Here is a 19107-nt window from a genome sequence, read left to right as displayed (position 1 = left end):
AGGGATTGCATTTCTCCATTTATCCTGTTGCCCCTGGGACTCAGGTTTTTTTTGAGATGTAATGTTTATGCAGAGGTATAAGCCTGAGGTTACAGAGTAGTGCTGGCGGCTTTAGCTGCATTTAGAATCTGCAGAAAAATACTGTCGAGCGGAGCATCAATGTTCAGAGGAGCTCGATACATGAGCCCTCGGGGTAGGACACGGGTCAGGTATTTAATCTTTCACCTGAAAATTCAAAACACCTTCATGGATTAGTACGCAGTAACTTTTTTTTCACCGTTACTCTGAGCAGAGAAAGATGCGACAGAGGGGACGACGTGTTCACATAAGTACTTTAATCAGGCACTTTGCTCAAACTGGACAGGCTTCGACATTTGGAGGAATTTCTCGTCTTTATGGCACCGTAATACACACAGGAAAAGAAATGTAAGTGGCAGGTAAAACTGTTCAATGCCAAAACGATACAAACAACAAAGGTACCCTCATTCTATCAAATAGGTAGTGTTCATGTGTATTTGGCCGTGGTCAAAATAGCATCCTCGTAAATAATTTACCAAATCCGTCAGAGGTTTACCTTTTATAATAAATAAAACTACTGTAAAATGTTAGTGTTGCTTAATATATGAGTGTAAAACTGGGGTTGAAGAAAAAGACAATACTTACAGTAATTATAAGGAGCAAACAGACAGAGCAAAGACAGAGCTCTAGGTAGTTATTAATACAAATTTACATGCTATTTTATTTTTGCCAAAAATACACTTCCGGTCATGAATATATTTATGGTGTAGGCATCTGTGTAAAAATTATTATGGCTGAACATGTACATGACATGAACTTCTTCTGATTGACGAGGAAACATTCTCTGGTAGTGTTTGAACATTCATAGATGCACTTAAACATACTTCCATCCACACAGTATTGTTTTTAGTGCCTTTGAAAGGTCGGGGTGAATTGTGGTCCATAAAAAAAAAACATTCATTACAGTTTGGTTGTGAATCTATACAATAAAACTGATCAGGACAGAAATTAGTGTCAAGATGTCGCTGATCTAGGGCCCAAGCTCACATACGCCAATGTTTCAGTGACGATCCTCAGCCTCCCATTCACTTCCAGTCAGCGCGAGCGAGGGGGCGAATTAAAGGTTTGCTTCCAGTCGCAAGGCAAATCGCAGCGTGGCTTCACGTGGAGTTCAGCTTTGGTTATGCTTTGCATTCGCGTGTGTGTGACTGTGCCCTTAGTGTGTGAGACTGGTTTCTTTCATATTTTACGAACAAATGTTAGATGTGTAAAACAAATTACCAAGGCCTGCTTACATTCTCTGGAATGATAAGGCTGCTGATGGAGCCACTTTACATACATAGCTGCTCATTGTTCTGCCTCGTGCGAGTTATTTTCTTTCACAATGCAAAATGGAAAAAACGCAGTAAGGCCCATGGTGAGAAAATTAAAGCCAGAGAACCTGAAGGACGGGATCATTGGACGTCAAGCTTCATCTTCCTCTGCAGAAAAATGTAGTGACGTGTCGAGGACCGAGACAATTTTCTTCCAACAATTCACATTCAATGATTACCTTTTGATATGAGATCAAATACGGGATCCCGAGAAAGTCTGATCACACAAAGCGCTATTCTGACTGATGTTTTCATTTGTCAAGCACGGATGCCTCTTCTTCTATAAATATTTACAATAATCTGTAAAAAGAAAAATCCCAATTCATAAAGCATTAATGGAGAGCTTCATTTAAAACCACAAGGTTAAGAATTACAGGAGATAAAACATACAGTACAAACAAGTATACAGTACAAGCTACAAATATACAAATATAGAAATATATTCTGAGGTTTTAACAACCTTTTTTTGACACTTCAATGCCATTTCTTGTCAGAAACCACATGTAAGTATAAAAATATAGACAATGCTTTTGTACAAAATATTGACATCATCTATGAATCCCTATTCGAATGTGCAAATTAACACTGATCAACAGAGGAATAAGGAGTTTCTTACACACACGCAAACACACACACACAAACACACACACACACACATTCACAAAAGGCATGGTCCGTTTTGGCCTGTTAGTCATGTAGTTCAGTTTTTCCAGTAAGCACCACAACTTCAGTTATTTGGACTTCTTAATGTAACCTTTTGTACTTGTTCTCTGAAGATGGAGAATAAGAATGAGATTGACTCATTTCAAGTTGCAGCCCCTGTGGTCATACAGTAGAATAGGTCTGGGACAGCACTGACTCAGTTTTAATTCATGTTTCAGAATTCAAATCCTCAGCTCTGCCTCCTCGCTGTGTTCCAAATTGTGTTCGTTTGCGCTGATCAAGGACGCAGAGGGTCCCTGCGAGACGCTGAAGGGCGTGATCGCAGGAGAACGCGCTGCCAGCGGTGACAGAGAGGGCGAGAAACTGGGAGACATGGCGACTGAGGAGATCGACCCCTCAGCGCTGATGGGAGATCGTCGGAAAGAAGCCAAGTGTGGGAACGTCCTCCCTACGACGGGCTTTGGAGGAACAGTTTTGGCCCCCGGGTGGGCCACAGAGGTTATGAGAGGCGGGGGGTCGATTCTCGACTCGGCCTTCGCTTTGTGATGAAATGACCTGCGGGACTGAGGGGGAGCGGTTTCATCTTTTAATCGCGCTATTTCAGTAAAGACGTTAGCTAAGGGTTGGAACTGGGGACACCAGTTAAGCAGGTAGTCCCAGTTATAGCTGCCCCTCAGCTCCTCATCACTGGCCACGATGGCTGTTAGGGAGCCGTCCACAGCTGGCTTCCCATCCTCTGGAAAGGTATAGTCTTTAGGATGTGAGATGCTGAGTCCCCGTCCCACACCCACATACCCTCCCCCCTCATCCCTGTAGACCGGCACCTGGCCTGCTAATAAAGTACTATTCAGACTGCCCAGTTTCTTCCCTTTGAACCAGTCTATGGAAGGCTCACAGGACACGTCCGATAGCTGGTCTGCGTCCTGTTGGATTCCGGAGTCCGGCCCCCGGGCTGAGATGCGCTCCTGCATGGACGAGGAGATGCTCGACACTCGTGGGTATTCGTTAATCATTCTGATCTCATCATCGTCCGCTGCCTCGGCCTCTGCAGAGCCACGCCCGCTGGAGTGGGAGGGATCCAGCGATCCACCACGGGGGAACGGACCCCCACCACCGCCACTTTGACTCGTTGTGTATCCAGGAAGGGCCTGGTGGTAAATCATTTCATTTGCCGTTATTTTTGTTTCCTCGAACTTATGCAGCATCGTGCCTGATGTTGGTGCTCGTTTGTTTGCTTTTTTCTCCTTCTTCCGACGTCTTAATTTCACACAAAACAGTGCCACAGCGACTACGATTAGAATGACGATGGCCCCTAATGAAACTGCAATGACACTGATGAGCAGCATGTTCATGTCTGTCGTGAGACCAAACGACGTGTGGGTCACGTCTACAGAAACTTTAGCCACAGCTTTGCGTGATGTCTCCAGGGGGCTATGAGCCGTCACGTCCAGTGTCATCAGACGCACATCTCGTTTAGAGCGACTCCCATGTGAACTATAGCTGTCCATCTTTAAGGAGACAGCTCCTGTTGATTTGTTGACCTCAAAATAAGGCGAACTGTCTGCGAGGGAGTAGAGAACAATGCCGTCCACGCCTCCATCCTCATCTCTGGCTTGTACTTTGCCAATAATCTGACCTTTCTTTGCTCCCTCAGGCACTTCAAACAAGAACTCCGAGGATGTGAAAACAGGATCATATTCATCCTCCCCTGTGACATAGACCTGCACCGTTACACTGGCAGAATAGTTGCCGGCATCCATGGCAACAGCCACAAAATCCATGGAGGTTACCTTCTCAAAGTCAAACGTGGAGCGAGTCCGCACTTCCCCTGAAGTTTGGTTGATGAGGAATGCATCTCTTCCCTCTTTAGAGTTGTCCAACATGTAGTACCTCAACTGTCCAAACACGCCTCTGTCATGGTCGATTGCATGCAGCATGGTGACTAAGGCGTTCTGGGGCTGATTCTCCCTGATGCTTGCAGTTACAAGTTTGAGGGGAAAGTAGGGGCGGTTGTCATTGATGTCCTTCACCTCAATACGGACTGGGGCCAGAGCATAGTGCCCTTGCCCATCAGTGGCCTGAACAACAATTACATGCTTCAACTGTCTCTCGCTGTCCAGAGGTCTCTGCAGCCTCAAGGCTCCGGTCCACTTGTCCACCTGGAAAATGTCCGTCTCGTCCCCTGAGCTTATGAAGTACTGCACCTCTCCATTGGGAGCAGAGTCGGGATCTGTGGCAGATAGATGCAAGATCTCTGTCCCTGCTGCCGCACCTTCACTCAGCACCACGCTGTACTCTGATCGGCTGAAAGCTGGAGGGTTGTCGTTGGCATCCGAAACGCTGATGAGGATAGGCACGCTGGAGCTACGTTGAGGGATTCCTCGATCGGACACCACGACAGTCAGGTTATAACTGGGCACTGCCTCAAAGTCCAGCTCCTCCACCAGGATCAGGCTGCCGACCGTCTGGAAGCCCTGCCCCTCCAAGAAGCGCACGCTGCTCTCAATCTGGAAGGCATTACCTGAGTTTCCACTGGCAATAGCGAAATCGAAACCACAGTTGTCCCGAGACAAATCTCCGTCTACAGCTTCTAAGATCAGAACAGTTGATCCAGGAAGGCCGTCTTCAGACACAGTGACTCTGTACTCCGACTGGTGGAAGATGGGGGTGTTGTCATTGACATCAGACACTTGTACCTGGACGGTGGCGATGGATGAGAGGGGTGGCGTGCCCTGGTCCCGCGCCTCAATCAGCACCAGGATGGAGGGATTCTCGAGGTCAAATTCTGTTTTTTGGTTGATGAACAAAGTTCCTGTGAGAAAAACAGAACGAAAAGAGCAACTTTATTTTAATCATCTGTCTAGACCTCATCACGTTAATTAGCAAAGCCAGTCAATACACAGGGTGATTAGCTGTTAAATTAACTTTATTACCAAACAGGTTCGAGCATGTTCTGTTTAAAAGGGAATATTATTCGAGGCAAATGAATTCCACTTGAGAATAGGAGACAGAATAACCTGAGGCGAAGAAAGAGTCCTCTTTTATAACCCCTTATTTCAGATGCTATCTCAAGCAAAACATCTGAGGCAAATAACAGGAAATCGGGTTTTCGATGACTTTTAATGAACAAAATGATTAAATATTTTTTTTTGCAATGGCTTTTGCAAATATGTCCAAACTCCCAAATGTGCATATAAGTAGAGCTTTAGGGAATAACCCATGATTATTAACCTCTGGTCAGAAAAAGACTATAAACAACCATAAATGTGCAGACATTAATCTCACCATTGTTTGGGTCAATGTAGAAGACGCCCCTAGTTGATGACATGACCCTGTAGGTAATCTTCCCGTTCTCCCCAGAATCACGGTCAGTGGCTGTTACCGTGATGACGGCACTGCCTGCTGGGAGGTGCTCTGATACGGTCACCTGTTGATAAAAACACAACATAGACATATTTATATCCATTACAGATGCAATTAAACAAATATGCCAGTGCTCTACAGACAGATGTGTGAATGTAGCCGCACCTGATACAAGTCTTGAGTAAAGGTGGGGGCGTTATCGTTCACATCATCCACCAGCACGGTGAGGTTGGCCTCGCTCTGATGTCTGGAGTCGGATGAGCGGATGGTCAGCGTGTACCATGTCCGCTCCTCGTAGTCCAGAGGGCCAGTCAGCGACACTCCTCCTCCGTAACGATGGATTCCAAACAGGCCTTGGCTGCTTGTATCCAGGTGTAGTGTGTAGGAGAGGGCTGGCCCCGAGTCCACGTCGTTCCCTGTCACCGTGGTGATGACTGTGCCAATCAGCGTGTCTGTATGTGTGAGAATAAAGTGGGAAGACAGGAGAGGAAGAACAAATATTGAAGTTGTAGAGACTCTTTTTTTCTGTTTTAAAAAAAATATCCTGTTCTGGAAAAGCCTTGATCTAATAGACAGGAAATGAACAGAGGAACTTGGCAATAACTTGTTTCATAATAGGGTCAGACTTTTCTCACTGAGCCGCGCTGCGCGAGCTGCCGGGGAGGGTGACGTGAGGCTTCCCGATAAGATCGCTGGACTAACTTCCCTGCGAAGCCGACTTACCCTCGGGCACATGGATCTCTCGATGCAGAGGAATCATGGGACTGTTGTCGTTGAGGTCGATGATGATCACAGTGAGAGTGGCAGAGCCAGCCAGCCGCGGGGATCCCCGGTCTGTTGCCGTAACAACAAGCCTAGTGCCACAAAATCTGTGTCAGTGTCTGTGACTTTATGAATAACATATGGCTGCATACTGTTCCACCCCCCACCAAGATCCGCCTGTTTTTTGTTTTAGAATGAGCATTAGAAGATATATACATATATAAGATTCATTGTTTCTATTAAAAATAATAATAAATAATCAGATTTGAAAATACTAAATCAAACAAAACAAGCTTAAGGGGAAATATGTTTTTTATATAAGTTTGATAACATGATAAACTCATTGATAATTTCTCTCTTAATTTGTCTTTTTTCTATAACTGAAAGGATTTTCAGAGCAGAGAGGGCAAACATGGAAACATCTAGTCCAACAGAGAGACAATTGATATAAATATTAATAGTAAGCTGAGGAGAACCACATGAAAATAATATCAAACTCACTTTGTCTGCGTCCAGATCTCTCGGTCCATAATGGCTGCTGTGGTGATGCTTCCGGTCAGTGGGTCGATCTTAAACAAGCCGCTCATGGTCGACGACCTGATGGAGTAGGTCACCTGACCGTTCTGACCCTGATCCAGGTCGTCCGCTGCAACCTGAAGAAAATAACAGCCCACGTTAATAATATAGAAGTATTCAACAGTAGTGATTAACTAGTGAGTAAAATTGGACATGGAAGTCGAGAGTTCACATAAAGGTCTATATGGATCTGGCTTCAGGACAAAAAAGGTTTTCATATATTCAGCCGAGACACTGAGAACCATGTCAAATGAATGAGGTCATTTCTCTACTCCACTGAAACTGTCCAGGTTTTTTGAGGCTTGAGTGCTTTCTGTTCGACAACTTCACACAGCCAAGCATAATAAACGTGTGGGGGGGCTGGCTACTGCACCTGGATAATGGGGAAATCGTATCCCTGTGCCTCTCTGATGTAGGCTACGTAGTTCTGGAGTTGGAAGCGTGGCAAGTTGTCGTTGACGTCCTGCAGGATTAAGTTGACAGCCATGTAGGAGCTGGAGGATGCCGTCTCAGCTTTCACCACAAGGCGGAGTTTCGGGGTCTCCTCATAGTCTAGGACTTCAGATTTCTCGACCCATATTTCACCTAATTCACAAAAATAACAATGAGTCACTGTGCATGTAGAGTACATCATGTTGTCGTCGGTGCTGCTGTCTCAGCACTTACCGGTGATGGCGTTAATTCCAAAAGACTGCTTCCTGTTTCCACTGAAAATACTGTAGCTGATGCCAGTTTGGGAGCCATCAGGGTACTTGGCCTGAGTCTGTGTTACTACTGTGCCTGCAAAGTTAAAAACATGTTCAAACATTTTAACTCCACTTTTTAATTAAAAAAAAAGAGGTAAAAGGTGGAAATTGTCCAACATCATGCAAACCTTTGGCTGCGTTCTCTTGCAGACTGACATCTCGAGCTGTGCGGGAGAAACGAATCCCTCTGTAGCTCTGCTCCCGTATATATATGATAACCACTCCGAGGGAGGATTGAGCCGGGTTGCCTTGGTCCATGGCCTGAACGATCAGAGTCCTTTGGCTTTGGGTCAGAGTTTGCAGCTTCTCCGTGGCCTGGATGTCTCCTGTCAGCGAGTTGATGGCAAAGCCCCTCACAGGGTTGGCAAAACGATAAAAAACAGAGCCGTTTGCCCCAAAGTCCTTGTCCTCCGCCCTCATGGTGGCCAGCACTCGCCGGCTAGACACACTAATGGCGGAGATGTTCACAATGAGCGGGTCCTGAATGAAAAAGGGAGCGTTGTCGTTCACGTCTTGAATGTAGACGGTCACTTGAGCAGTGGAGTTGCGTGGGTTCGCTGGGGAGGAGTCAGTGGCACACACCTCGAAGGTGTAAGAAGCGGTTCTCTCTCTGTCCAGCGGCGCTGCTGTGATAATGCGGCCTGTGTTCTCATCGATAATGAACATACTCTGGGAGCCACGGCTCAGAAAGTACATCACCTGGCTGTTTGAGCCCTGGTCCAGGTCAATGGCTTTCACCTCAAGGACCAGGGAGCCAATGGAAACGTCTTCTGAAACGTCTGCAGTGTAGCTGCTGCTCTGAAACTGGGGGCTGTGGTCGTTGATGTCAAGCACAGTAACCTCCACGGTGGTGGTGCTGCTGAGGGGAGGGTGACCCTGGTCCTGAGCTGTGACTGTGAGGGTGTGACTTGCCATCCTCTCCCGATCCAGAGGCCTCAAAGTGGACAGCACTCCTGATCGCCCGTCCAAGTGGAAGTCTCCAGATGGGTCTCCAGCTGCAAGGGAAGCAACCATTCATTTAGTTCCTGAGTTATACAAATGTTAAATTGTAGAATTTAAGCTGCGAGCGCATCTAAAACAAATTCTCACCTGTAATTCTGTACTTTATCTCCCCACTGTCTCCTGCATCTTGATCAGTGGCTCTGAGGGTGAACAGAGGCAAAGCTTCCAGGTTTTCAGGCAACTCTATGCTGTAGTAGAGACGTCCAAACACAGGGACGTTGTCATTCTCATCGAGCACTCTGATCCTCACTGTCGCTTTAGCATAGTTGGGTAAGAGGCCTCCGTCTTTTGCATAAACTGACAAAACAGAATAAAGAACACAAAATTAATTACGATAATAATAATCAATAATTGTGATATGCAACTATAGTATGTATTTTAAAGTCATAAGCAGTACCTGTCACAGTGTAGTATTCTTGGACCTCCCGGTCCAGCGGCCCCGTGGTTGTTATGACGCCCGTCACTGGGTTGATGTGGAAGACGTCCACTGAGATACCACCGTATGTCACCTTCCCATTGGTTCCTACAGCAAAACACACAAAGTGACTGTAGTTTATTTCCAAACATATTAACTGTAAGGAAATCAAATCAATTAATTACCAAAGCTCAAAAAGTTAATTTACACTTGACAAGATCAAGCCTTTGGATAATATTTACATGTCTCTCGCTAATAGCATGAATAGTTAATTGTTTGTTTGTCATTAGTTTACCCGTGTCAGCGCTTGGCTCTGCCGGCCCACCCTCAGGTGTCTGAATGCCAGATTGCGTGCTAGCACAGAGCAGTCTGGCAACCTCACCTGTTTTGCCTCACTAATCGCTTTTGGAGCAAAACTTTATAATCCTTCTGTTTTATGTGCTTCTGACTAACTCCGGGGGAATGCTCCCTCTCCGCAGCCCCCTCCCCCCCATTCTCCTGTGTAGTCCTCAATTAAAAACAACTGCTAACGTCTGTAATGTGAACACGTTACAGACGTTAGCATATGAAGGCGGAGGGTAATTGCAGGCGTTTAAGTAATTGCTGAAGCAGCACAGCTCGGTATCTCTTGACACTTAATCCAACCACACGTACGATCGGGCCTAAAAGGGTAAGACCACTTAGCAACATCATTTGGAGCCAACAGAACATGATTCAGGTAATTTGTGGTTCAGAAGATCAGGCTAAATTTGGATGAAAGTTTTTTTTTTTTCAGATGTCTCGGTTACATGTAACTATACACGCTGTATAATCAGCATTTCTATGATTGGGTTTCAACATGTAGATAGGACCTGTTCAAATACAGTCATTTAAGTGACATTGAAACAAGGGTTAGAAGTAAGTTATATCCCTAAAACCTTTTTATTTCAACCAAACCTTGTTTTGAGCAGCAAATAACCAAGTCGGTGCCAAGTGTTGGTTAAAAAAAAAGGCCAACATGAACCAAAGCTGGAGTAACTACGAGAGTAAAAGTTGTTTATTTCTCACCTTGGTCCAGATCAGAAGCGGAAACCGTCAACACACTAGTTCCTCGAGGCTGGTTTTCAGAGATCTGGGCTTCGTACTGGCTCTCCTGAAACCAAGGCACCTCGTCATTCACATCGATCACATGGACGCACAGCAGCTGGCTGTTGCGGTGATGCTGCGGCATCCCATGATCCTCGGCGATTATTGTAAGGTTAAAGACGTCTTGCTCCTCACGGTCCAGAGGTTTAAAGATCGACAGAGAGCCTGCGGAGAGAAGAATCGGGGGTGAAACGTGAGGAGCGATTTCCTGTGTGCGTGTGTGTGTGTGCCTGTGTGTGCGATTGTGGTTGGGTGTTCTTTATTACAGCCTCTTTCCCAGAGGCAGTTACACACGACAGCTACGGTATAAAGGCATGCTATCAAAGGCAATAAAACACACCACTTTCCACACTTGTGTGTAGTCGAGTGGTATAAAAAGCGAGTGTGAAAAGTTGCCGTGTGAGGGCCAAATCAGAGTTAATCTGCTCCACACACACACAGTTTTGCCTACCTGAGTGCTACCACCACCACCACTGCTCTAACAGGCCGACGGTCTGGCCACAGTTTACGAGATTTTCCATTGGAGAATGCCGCAGCCGTCGAGAGCAGAGCAGTAAACACACGCTCTAGACACGCAACGGCCAGGCCTGCCGTGCTCTGTAGAAATTAGGGGCACCCTTGCCTTTTCATTATCCTGCCCGAAGAGGGTAGAACTTGCATTGATTCAATTTCAATTTCATGCTTTAAAATGGGCTGCAACTGTTAAAGAAAGAGTCGGCCAGGGCTGTTTTGGTTTTTAACTTTTTTTTTCTTCTTCTGTGTGTGTATGTTTTTTGCTTTGTATTTTGCTTGGATTGAGATAATTTGCCCCCGAGCTTTTAATCTGGTCAGAGTTACAGGCTGGAATATTTGCACCAACTTTGAGTCCTCTGATCCTGTCCTATCCCTGGTCACTGATAACACATGGGCAGGACAAAACAGCAGTGGGAAACAGAGGAAAGTTTTTATTTTTTGGATGTTTTCAATTCCAGCATCTTAAGCCTATGTGGTCTGTGGCGCCAACACTTTGGATTGTAGTATCAGGGTTAGCTGAGGTTGCTCAGACAACAAACACATCTTTCTCGTCCTACATGCAGAGGATTTATTCTTTTAAACAACATTTAATGTGTTAATCCCTGAACGCCTTTTGCAGAGAGGCGATCACCCATCCACCCTCCCTTCGCACAGAAAGTGAAATTAATGACCTCCCCCCCTGACAATGAGTGATGAGAATATGTCTCCCTCCGTGACATTATAGACTCCTAATAATAGCTGGATGGTTCTCTCTGTTGTGGTTAAGTGTGGTGCCACAGAAATGAAAACAGAGTGAGTGGAGATGGTCCCAGGTCTCTGGTCGCTGACCCCAAAACAGAAGCAAACCAGGTGCTCAGAGGATTAACTCTGTCATGATTCTAACAAATAACCAGTGTGCATGAAAACACTTCAAGATGAGTGCACACACGGGGCTGAACCAGAAGTGACATGCATGACAGCCCCTGAATGTTTCCATCCCCAAGCAGCTCCAGGGGGCACGCCGGTTGGCGACTTGAAGGCGAAGGCGGAGCCATCGCCGACACGTGTCTCAAACACCACAACAAAGCCCACAGGACCAAATAGCCCAAGGTCAGTGCTGAGTAAGTGACAGGGTATAATGCGAGCACACACACATACACACACACACACACACACACACACATGTGCGTGCCTACACACAGACACACGTGCGTACACATAAACACGCGTAACCGATCCCCTCTCTAATGGTTCCCAGAAGCCGGAGCAGGAGGCTCTTTGGTCTTTCATGGGAATAGATCCACAATAACAGATGATGGGCTGTGTGTGCATGCGTGTGCTTGCACATGTATGTGTGTGTCTTGGTGGGTCTTTAATATTTGGCAGGCCGCTCTGTCTGTCTGGTCTCCAACTGAGAGAAATAAGTCATGAGAGGTGAAGCAAGAGTTGTGCTGCACTTAGAAGTAAGCAGAGTATTGTAAATGTTTGTGAGTGTTTATGGAGGGGGAGGCTTGGTGCTTGTAGTGGGGGTTGGGGGGTCACATGGAAAGGGGAGTACACGTGATGTAAAGTTGACTTCAGAGGTGGCATAACTGCATAAAAAGCCAATGGAAAGACCCACAGGGATCTGAACTGATGCAGTTTTTCTCTCTCATCTAAACTTTATAGTATTTCAATTATTTCAAGTACTTGAACAAGCATGCCACAATAATACTAAGGTCAGGTACTGGAAATACACAGATTGAGATCTGCTGCTGTTGACAGTGATACACATGTTGATATCTAATGTGTATTTTTCATTGACATTTCAAAAAGAAACTTTGTGCATATGAATAAACTTTGAAAAGGGAACCTTACACATCCAAATAGTTCTCTCATATATGACTTTAACAATGCTTTCATAAGAGAGAATATGATAATTCTATAAAATCTCAAATTATCCGTCCACCCATTTGACTTATCCTTAGAGAGTCACAGAGGGAGCTGAATCCCAGCTGACATTCGGGCCAATATTTCCAGACATTCATTCCCACATTCACACCTACAGACAATTTAGAGTCTCCAATTAACCATAACTCCCAATCTGCATGTCTTTGGACTGTGGGAGGACCCAGAGAAAACCCAGACAAACTCCACACAGAAGGACCCAGACCAAGCCGAGATTCAAACAGGGAATCTTGTTGCTGTGTTGCAACGGTGCTAACCCCTGCACATACCTACCAGATTATGTAATTTCAACAACATATATAGGATAGTATTTGTAGTTTACAAAGCAAACACCAATGTTTCGCCATGAGTGACATGAAAACCGGTCAACTGTTGAGTCAGTATACAGCAGAAACTACCTCCAGCATTGGCCCAGACTTACCAGTGTTCGGGTTGAGGTTGAACGTTCCTCCAGTGTTGCCTGACTCGATGCTGTAGGTCACCCGACCATTCTCCCCTTGGTCTGCATCTCTGGCCATGACATACAAAACCACAAAGCCCACCGGCTGGTCCTCCATCACACTGACGGCCGTCGGCGAGCTGAACACTGGTAGATTGTCGTTCTCATCCGTTACGTACACCCTCGCCGTGACAGAGCCCCAGCGCCTCTGGCTGACATCGAGGGCGGAGTCTGTCGCCTTTATAACCAGGATCAGGTTGGAGGTGACCTCATGGTCAAGCTCCTGGCTCAAGGAGAGAACCCCGGACGACGGGTCGAGGTGTAGAAGGCCCGGGGTGTCTGGCCACTGCTGGAGAATGGAGTACCTCACCTCGCTGTTGGGGCCACTGCCGTCCTTGTCTACGGCCTGGAAAGTATAAACAGAAGAGCCGGCCTCCATACTCTCAGAGATGACGATGGTGATTGGGTCTTCAGGGAACTCAGGGGTGTGGTCATTGCTGTCCTCTACGTCAATGTCCAGGTGGACGAGGGTGCTGCTGGGAGGGTCGTGAGAGAAGTCATCCACCTCAATGTGCAGGGTGTAGTGCGCGTCTCGTTCATAGTCGAGGGCGCGAGCCAGATACACGTCCCCGGTAAGACGGTCGACAACGAAGGTTCCATCTCGGTCAGTGCCCCCGACCACTGTGTAGGTCACCTCGCCTTCCTCTGAGCTTTCTCTGTCACGGAGGCGGACTGAGCCAATGACAGAGCCGGGCTTGGCTTCCTCCACAGAGTTGAACGATAAGGAAAGTGAATTGGTGTTGGAAGCTTGTCTGTTGATGCTGAGAACCTGCGGTGAAAGAAAACAAAAAAACACTGCATGTGTATTTGAGGACAAAAGAAGATGTCTGTGACTCTAATAGTTTGTTGAGATGCCTGGTGGCAATTTCAGTTCGAATTTAAAAAAAACAAAGATGAAAATATTTCATGGATTTTAGGGGCAAAGCAAAACCAGACTTTGTGCTTTTCCAACTTCTTGTTCTGTACGCGTTCACTGGGAATAAGTGAAACCAGTTACAAGAGGTTTTTATAGACTTGAGTAACACGCTTGCTAACATTAATCACACTTAATCTGAAACTCAGACGGCTGCCAGGAAAAATAATAAGGATGATAAAAGTAACACAATCAGAGGAGCACTATGGTGAGAGGGGCTGAATTTAGCACTGGGGTGAATTCCTGTTCTGCGTATAGCTTTACACTTCTTTTGATGGCCAGTTCGAGTGTCTTCAAAGACGACAACATCATTACTTCTCTCCTTTCTATGAAAAGAGCGCCATAATAACAAGTGACACGTTGTTTTAATAAAAGTTCTTTTCTTTTAAGATGGGGGAAAAATTTAAGCGGCCATAAAAGGGAAGAGGGGGGGAAGATGGAGAGGCTTTGTTGATCAAATTTGCAGCAGCGTTACTGACAGTGTTTAGTAAGCTGAAGGGCTGATCTGGATAGTCTAGCGTTTTTGCATCCTACAGCACAGTTCCCACAATGAGTAGGCACTCAATAAATACACAGTGTTTGTTGTGAAATCGTACATGACACGCTGTAAATTGGTTCCACATTAGATGGAAAAGGAGCGTTTCCAGAGCGTAAATTGCTATCGTCCCATCCTATCAACGATGGATTTAATAAATCACTCTGAAAAGATGATTGAAGGAAATGCGTCAGTGGGCAAAAACCACACTGCACTGTTTAATCCCATTAACTAATAATTAGGACTTTCATTTTTTTTTTTTTATTGTTAGAATGGAAACTGAACTGGCACTCACAAGAGCTGTTTATATGGCAACGCTGTTTTCTTGGGAGCCTATAAATCCGAGTTCCCTTCCAGCGTTCTTCCATTATGTCCATTTTCTGGTCTACATTAAATATTAACCAAATTACCTTCAATGCTACATAAGTATATAGCCCCAGTGCTCTTTGCAAAAATGGCTACCGTGTAAAAAAAGTGTTGAAGTCAGTGAATGTGACCTTGATCAGAGCGGTCTACAGCTGGGCCCCATCACGAGCCAGCTGGGAGTATTTGATTCAGACCCACTTTTCCATTTCAGATAGAAATTTCCCTTTTGAAAATTCACAGGGGAAGAAGAGGGAGGGGATGGGAGGGAGAGCTTGTCAGGAGTGAGGCTGATATGAGTCTGCAGCCAGTCGGAGGGGCCCGGAGACACGGATCCTCTCGGCCCCCGGAGTCTATTCTTTGATATTAAATAAGTGAGCGGTTGAGGGTGTTTGTGCTGGCCGGGCTCCAGTGGAAGTCTGACCTGAATGGCGAGGGAGCAGGAGGTGCTGCGAGGGGGCAGTCCTCTGTCAGTGGCTGTCACCGTCAGCGCGTACTCGGCTCGCTCCGAGTGGCTCAGAGGAGATGATGAACGCAGCTCGCCAGTGTTTGGGTTTAAAGAGAAACGTTCAGCTCTGGGACCTGGGGGGGAGACACAGAGTCCAAAGTTTCACTGGAGATGAAGTGTGTGTGAGGCCTGAATACATAAACCCAGACAAGTCAGTTGTAGCGTCTATTCAGCAGGTCTTTTTTTAGACTTGTTTCTAATCAAAGCAACCAAGGATTTAAATGCATGAATACATGGTTAAAATACTTTACACTGCAACTAGTACAAGTAAACTTTAAAAAACAAAACAAATCTAAAAAAGAAAATAAGATTTCTGCCACATCTTTAAACCATTACATGTAGCTTATTCACATACATATAATAAATCAATAATTATTTAGCATGGATGAAACTGTACCTGACAAAGAGTAGAACACGGTGCCATTCTCTCCTTCATCAGGGTCTTTTGCTTGCAACGTGCCCAGTAAACCCCCAGAGGACTGACCTTCTGTCACCTGATGATTAAAAGAAATAAAGGTTAGAACTTTAGACGTGAGAGATGTTTTTCCATTTCGGCACATTTGCTTTTCAGGTCTTGTGCCATCACCTGCATGATGAGGTTTTTCCCCGACTGGCTGTGAGTAAAAGTGGGGTCGTTGTCGTTGTCGTCCAGGACGGTGATGAAGGCCGTGCCTGTGGCGCTACGAGGGGGCGAACCCCCGTCCTGCACCACCACCACCAGCTGGTAGCTCGACTGCTGCTCCCTGTCCAGAGTCGTCCTTGTGCTGATCTCACCTGGGGAGAGTAAGAGGTGGATGAGAGGAATTTCATGCAGAGGCACAAGTCCAGAGCACTGGAATAATGATGAGAGACTTATGAGCCGGCAGGCTTTGATCAGTGACACACAAGTAGCAGACACGCACAGTGCGCAGATGTTCGTGCACATGTGTACGTACACTCTCTCACACACAAATAGAGGAGCTCTGGAAGTTTGGCAGACGCTGTGGAGACTCACAACTCAGCCAGAAACTGATCACAAATCAGAGTTTGAGTCTCCACCCACAGACTAACAGGCTCAGCAGGCCAATTAGGGCCCAGCAGGATGCTCAGTGCTGCTGTCACCATCATCTGACTAATTTATGATAATAGGGAAGAGGCAACCGTAGTGAGGACTCACTGGGTTGACTAAACACCAATTAAAAATGTCCACATGTAATTTCAATTCTCGATGACAAAGAATAACAAGTATTTGGTGTGAAATCATGATTGGTTTTCAAATTGAGGGCAAAGAATCTTTGAGCTCATGAAGGAAGAAATGAGTTTTAGTTCATTTTGGCTCAATCTTCCAAAAAATAAATGACATGACCATTTTCAGTGAGAAATGTTCCAGGTATTTCACATAATCAGGAGGAGATCCACAATTCAACAAATGTTATTAGCTGTGCTGCCCTTCTCCTCTTGTGCAGGCTCTTCTGTCGACAGCAGCTTTATTACAGCACGACACTATCATCAGCCAGTCAGCTCTCCCCTCCACATCTTGGTGTATATAGGGTTCTGCATGAATGCACACAGTTTCTTTGGTTGCCTAATGAAGCAATCCTCAACACTACACATTAATATTTCAACACTTTCATTCCAATAAACCAGTCGAGACTGTAAAAACATGACATTTCCAATTAACCTGTGTTGGAGTTTATTTGGAAGTGGCGGTCCGGGTGCAGGAAGCGGTAGCTGAGGCGTCCGTTGGGGCCACTGTCTCGGTCTGTGGCCGACGCGTGACCGAAGCCTGTTCCCGCAGGCAGGTTTTCTCTCACAGCCATGAAGACCCTCTCCTGAGTGAGCCTGGGAGAGTTGTCATTCTCGTCGGTGACCGATATCCGCACGGTGGCACTGCCCGTCTTCTTTAACTGCCCGTGACCTGCACTCGCCAGCACTGTCAGGAGATACATGTCCTTGACTTCTCTGTCGAGGGCGCTCTTCACGAACAGCCAGCCAGTGTCCGCCGCGATGCCAAACCCTGCAGCGTCTCCATCTGGACGCAGGTGATACGCCAGGGGACTGAAGTGGCCCGAGCCAGGGGTCTCTCTGTTCAGGGCTCTGACTTGCAGGAAGCGTGTGTTTATCGGGGTGCCCTCCTTTAATTCCACCCGGTAGGTAAGGGTATCAAACACAGGTCCCTGATCATTCTCTGCCTGGATGTGAACCACAAGCATGAAGGTGGCGCTGAGCTGGGGTACGCCATTGTCCTTGGCAATCACCTGGAGGTCGTAACGAGGGTTGCTTTCATAGTTGAGGCTCCCGACCAATCGGATCTCTCCACTGCTGCGATCTATGCTGAAGATCCTCTGATTTACACTTGGAGAAGAAAGGTCGAAGGTGAGATGTCCATTGACTCCTGAGTCTCTGTCCTCAGCTTGGACACGATACATCACCGTGCCCATTTCTGTGTGCTCCGGCAGCAGCAGCGACTCCGAAGATGAGGGCATAAAAACCGGCGGGTTATCGTTGATGTCTACGATGGTAATGTGGACACGGGTTTGGCCAAAGGCAGGGGGGTTTCCACTGCGGGCCTGCACCTCTAAATCAAGAGTTGACTGGGCTTCGTGATCCAGGGACAGACTCGTCCTCAAGGCCCCAGTGTCTGGATCCACCGTGAAGTAACCCGCAGGGTCCCCAGAGCTGATGGTGTAGGAGATATCTTTAGAGGAGCCTGAAAAGACACAAACCAGAGACATGTCACCACATCCCAGGAGGCTGCACTAAAAGCAGCAGAGTCAGAGTACACTGCAAAGATGTAATTTTTCAATTTTCCCGACAGTAATAGCTCTCAAAATTCAGAAAATGATTACATAAACACAGTTGTGAGATGGAATTTTTTTTGATTGATGTTATTTCAGAGTTAGGTGTGTGTAGTGGCTCAACGCCTATTTGTTCAAGTGGTACAGGGAGCAGAAAAGATCCAGTGTGACTGATAAATGTGTAGTGAACTGTTCAATATGGGCTGAGGGACACAAACGTGGTGAGTGAGCGAGTGAGTGAGACGGAGATGAGAGTGTAGATATGTCTTCCGTCCCCACCTGTCTTGCTGCTGGCCTGGACGATGCCCACGACTTTTCCACGCAGGACGTCCTCAGACACGGTGAAGTAGTACTGGGTCTTTTCAAACACAGGAGGCGCCACCAGCCCCGCCGCAACGCTAATGTTGACTCTGGCATTGACGAGGGCGACCAGACCACCGCCATCCTGAGCGGAGACCACCATGGGAATGACAGAGTTGGCCTTCCCGTAGACAGAGCGAGACAGCGAGATCACACCTGCAAATGGGTCCAAAGAAACATTTGTACAATTTCAGGATGAAGCCAACAAGTACAGTTATAGTTTACAAACATTTGTTTCAGTTTCAGTGAAAAATGTGAAGATATACCCTCGAAGCAGATTTGAGATATTATGGTCAAGAAACCGAAAACATGACTTGTGAGGCCTTTGACTACCAAAATCTAATCAATTAATCTACGAGTGTAAGTGAACATTTCTGCCAAATTAGAATTGATTCTCTCGAGGCGTTCTAAAGATCACGTGTTCACAAGGTAAAAAAGAGTTTTGTGAGGTCACTCTGACCTTTACCTGTGACCTCCAAATTCGAATCAGGTCATCCTTGAGTCAAACTGAATGTTTTTATCAAATTTGAAGAAATGTCCTCAAGGCGTTCTTGAAATATCATGTTCACAAAAATAAAAAGGATGGATATGGAGGGATAATGCTGTAACATAGTACCTCCGGCCACTTGCCGTCACAGGGACATAACAAAATCAATCACTTAAGTCTTAA

At 46.2% G+C, this 19107-nt stretch overlaps 1 protein-coding gene across 1 annotated transcript in view; it reads right to left on the bottom strand.

Annotated features, from left to right (window-relative positions):
* Window positions 1-318: 318 nt before the first annotated feature.
* The window catches only part of LOC118106125 (protocadherin-16-like), an 81577-nt gene continuing 62788 nt past the window's right edge, over window positions 319-19107 (bottom strand). The window contains exons 5-21 of the mRNA XM_035154399.2: window positions 18357-18593; window positions 16961-17989; window positions 15887-16074; window positions 15698-15794; window positions 15217-15374; window positions 12904-13750; window positions 9966-10208; window positions 8901-9026; window positions 8591-8800; window positions 7630-8496; window positions 7422-7535; window positions 7129-7340; window positions 6681-6832; window positions 6141-6271; window positions 5583-5869; window positions 5340-5481; window positions 319-4866 (exon numbers count right to left, since the gene is read on the bottom strand). Coding sequence (XP_035010290.2) covers window positions 2276-4866; window positions 5340-5481; window positions 5583-5869; window positions 6141-6271; window positions 6681-6832; window positions 7129-7340; window positions 7422-7535; window positions 7630-8496; window positions 8591-8800; window positions 8901-9026; window positions 9966-10208; window positions 12904-13750; window positions 15217-15374; window positions 15698-15794; window positions 15887-16074; window positions 16961-17989; window positions 18357-18593 — 7631 coding nt within the window. The 3' untranslated portion in view covers window positions 319-2275. The remainder of the gene's footprint in view (window positions 4867-5339; window positions 5482-5582; window positions 5870-6140; window positions 6272-6680; window positions 6833-7128; window positions 7341-7421; window positions 7536-7629; window positions 8497-8590; window positions 8801-8900; window positions 9027-9965; window positions 10209-12903; window positions 13751-15216; window positions 15375-15697; window positions 15795-15886; window positions 16075-16960; window positions 17990-18356; window positions 18594-19107) is intronic.

Source organism: Hippoglossus stenolepis, chromosome 4 (assembly GCF_022539355.2).
Source record: "Hippoglossus stenolepis isolate QCI-W04-F060 chromosome 4, HSTE1.2, whole genome shotgun sequence".
NCBI classification, from domain to species: Eukaryota; Metazoa; Chordata; class Actinopteri; order Pleuronectiformes; family Pleuronectidae; genus Hippoglossus; species Hippoglossus stenolepis.
The sequence above is the reverse complement of the archived record's forward strand: the minus strand, read 5'-3'. Positions and strand labels throughout refer to the sequence as shown.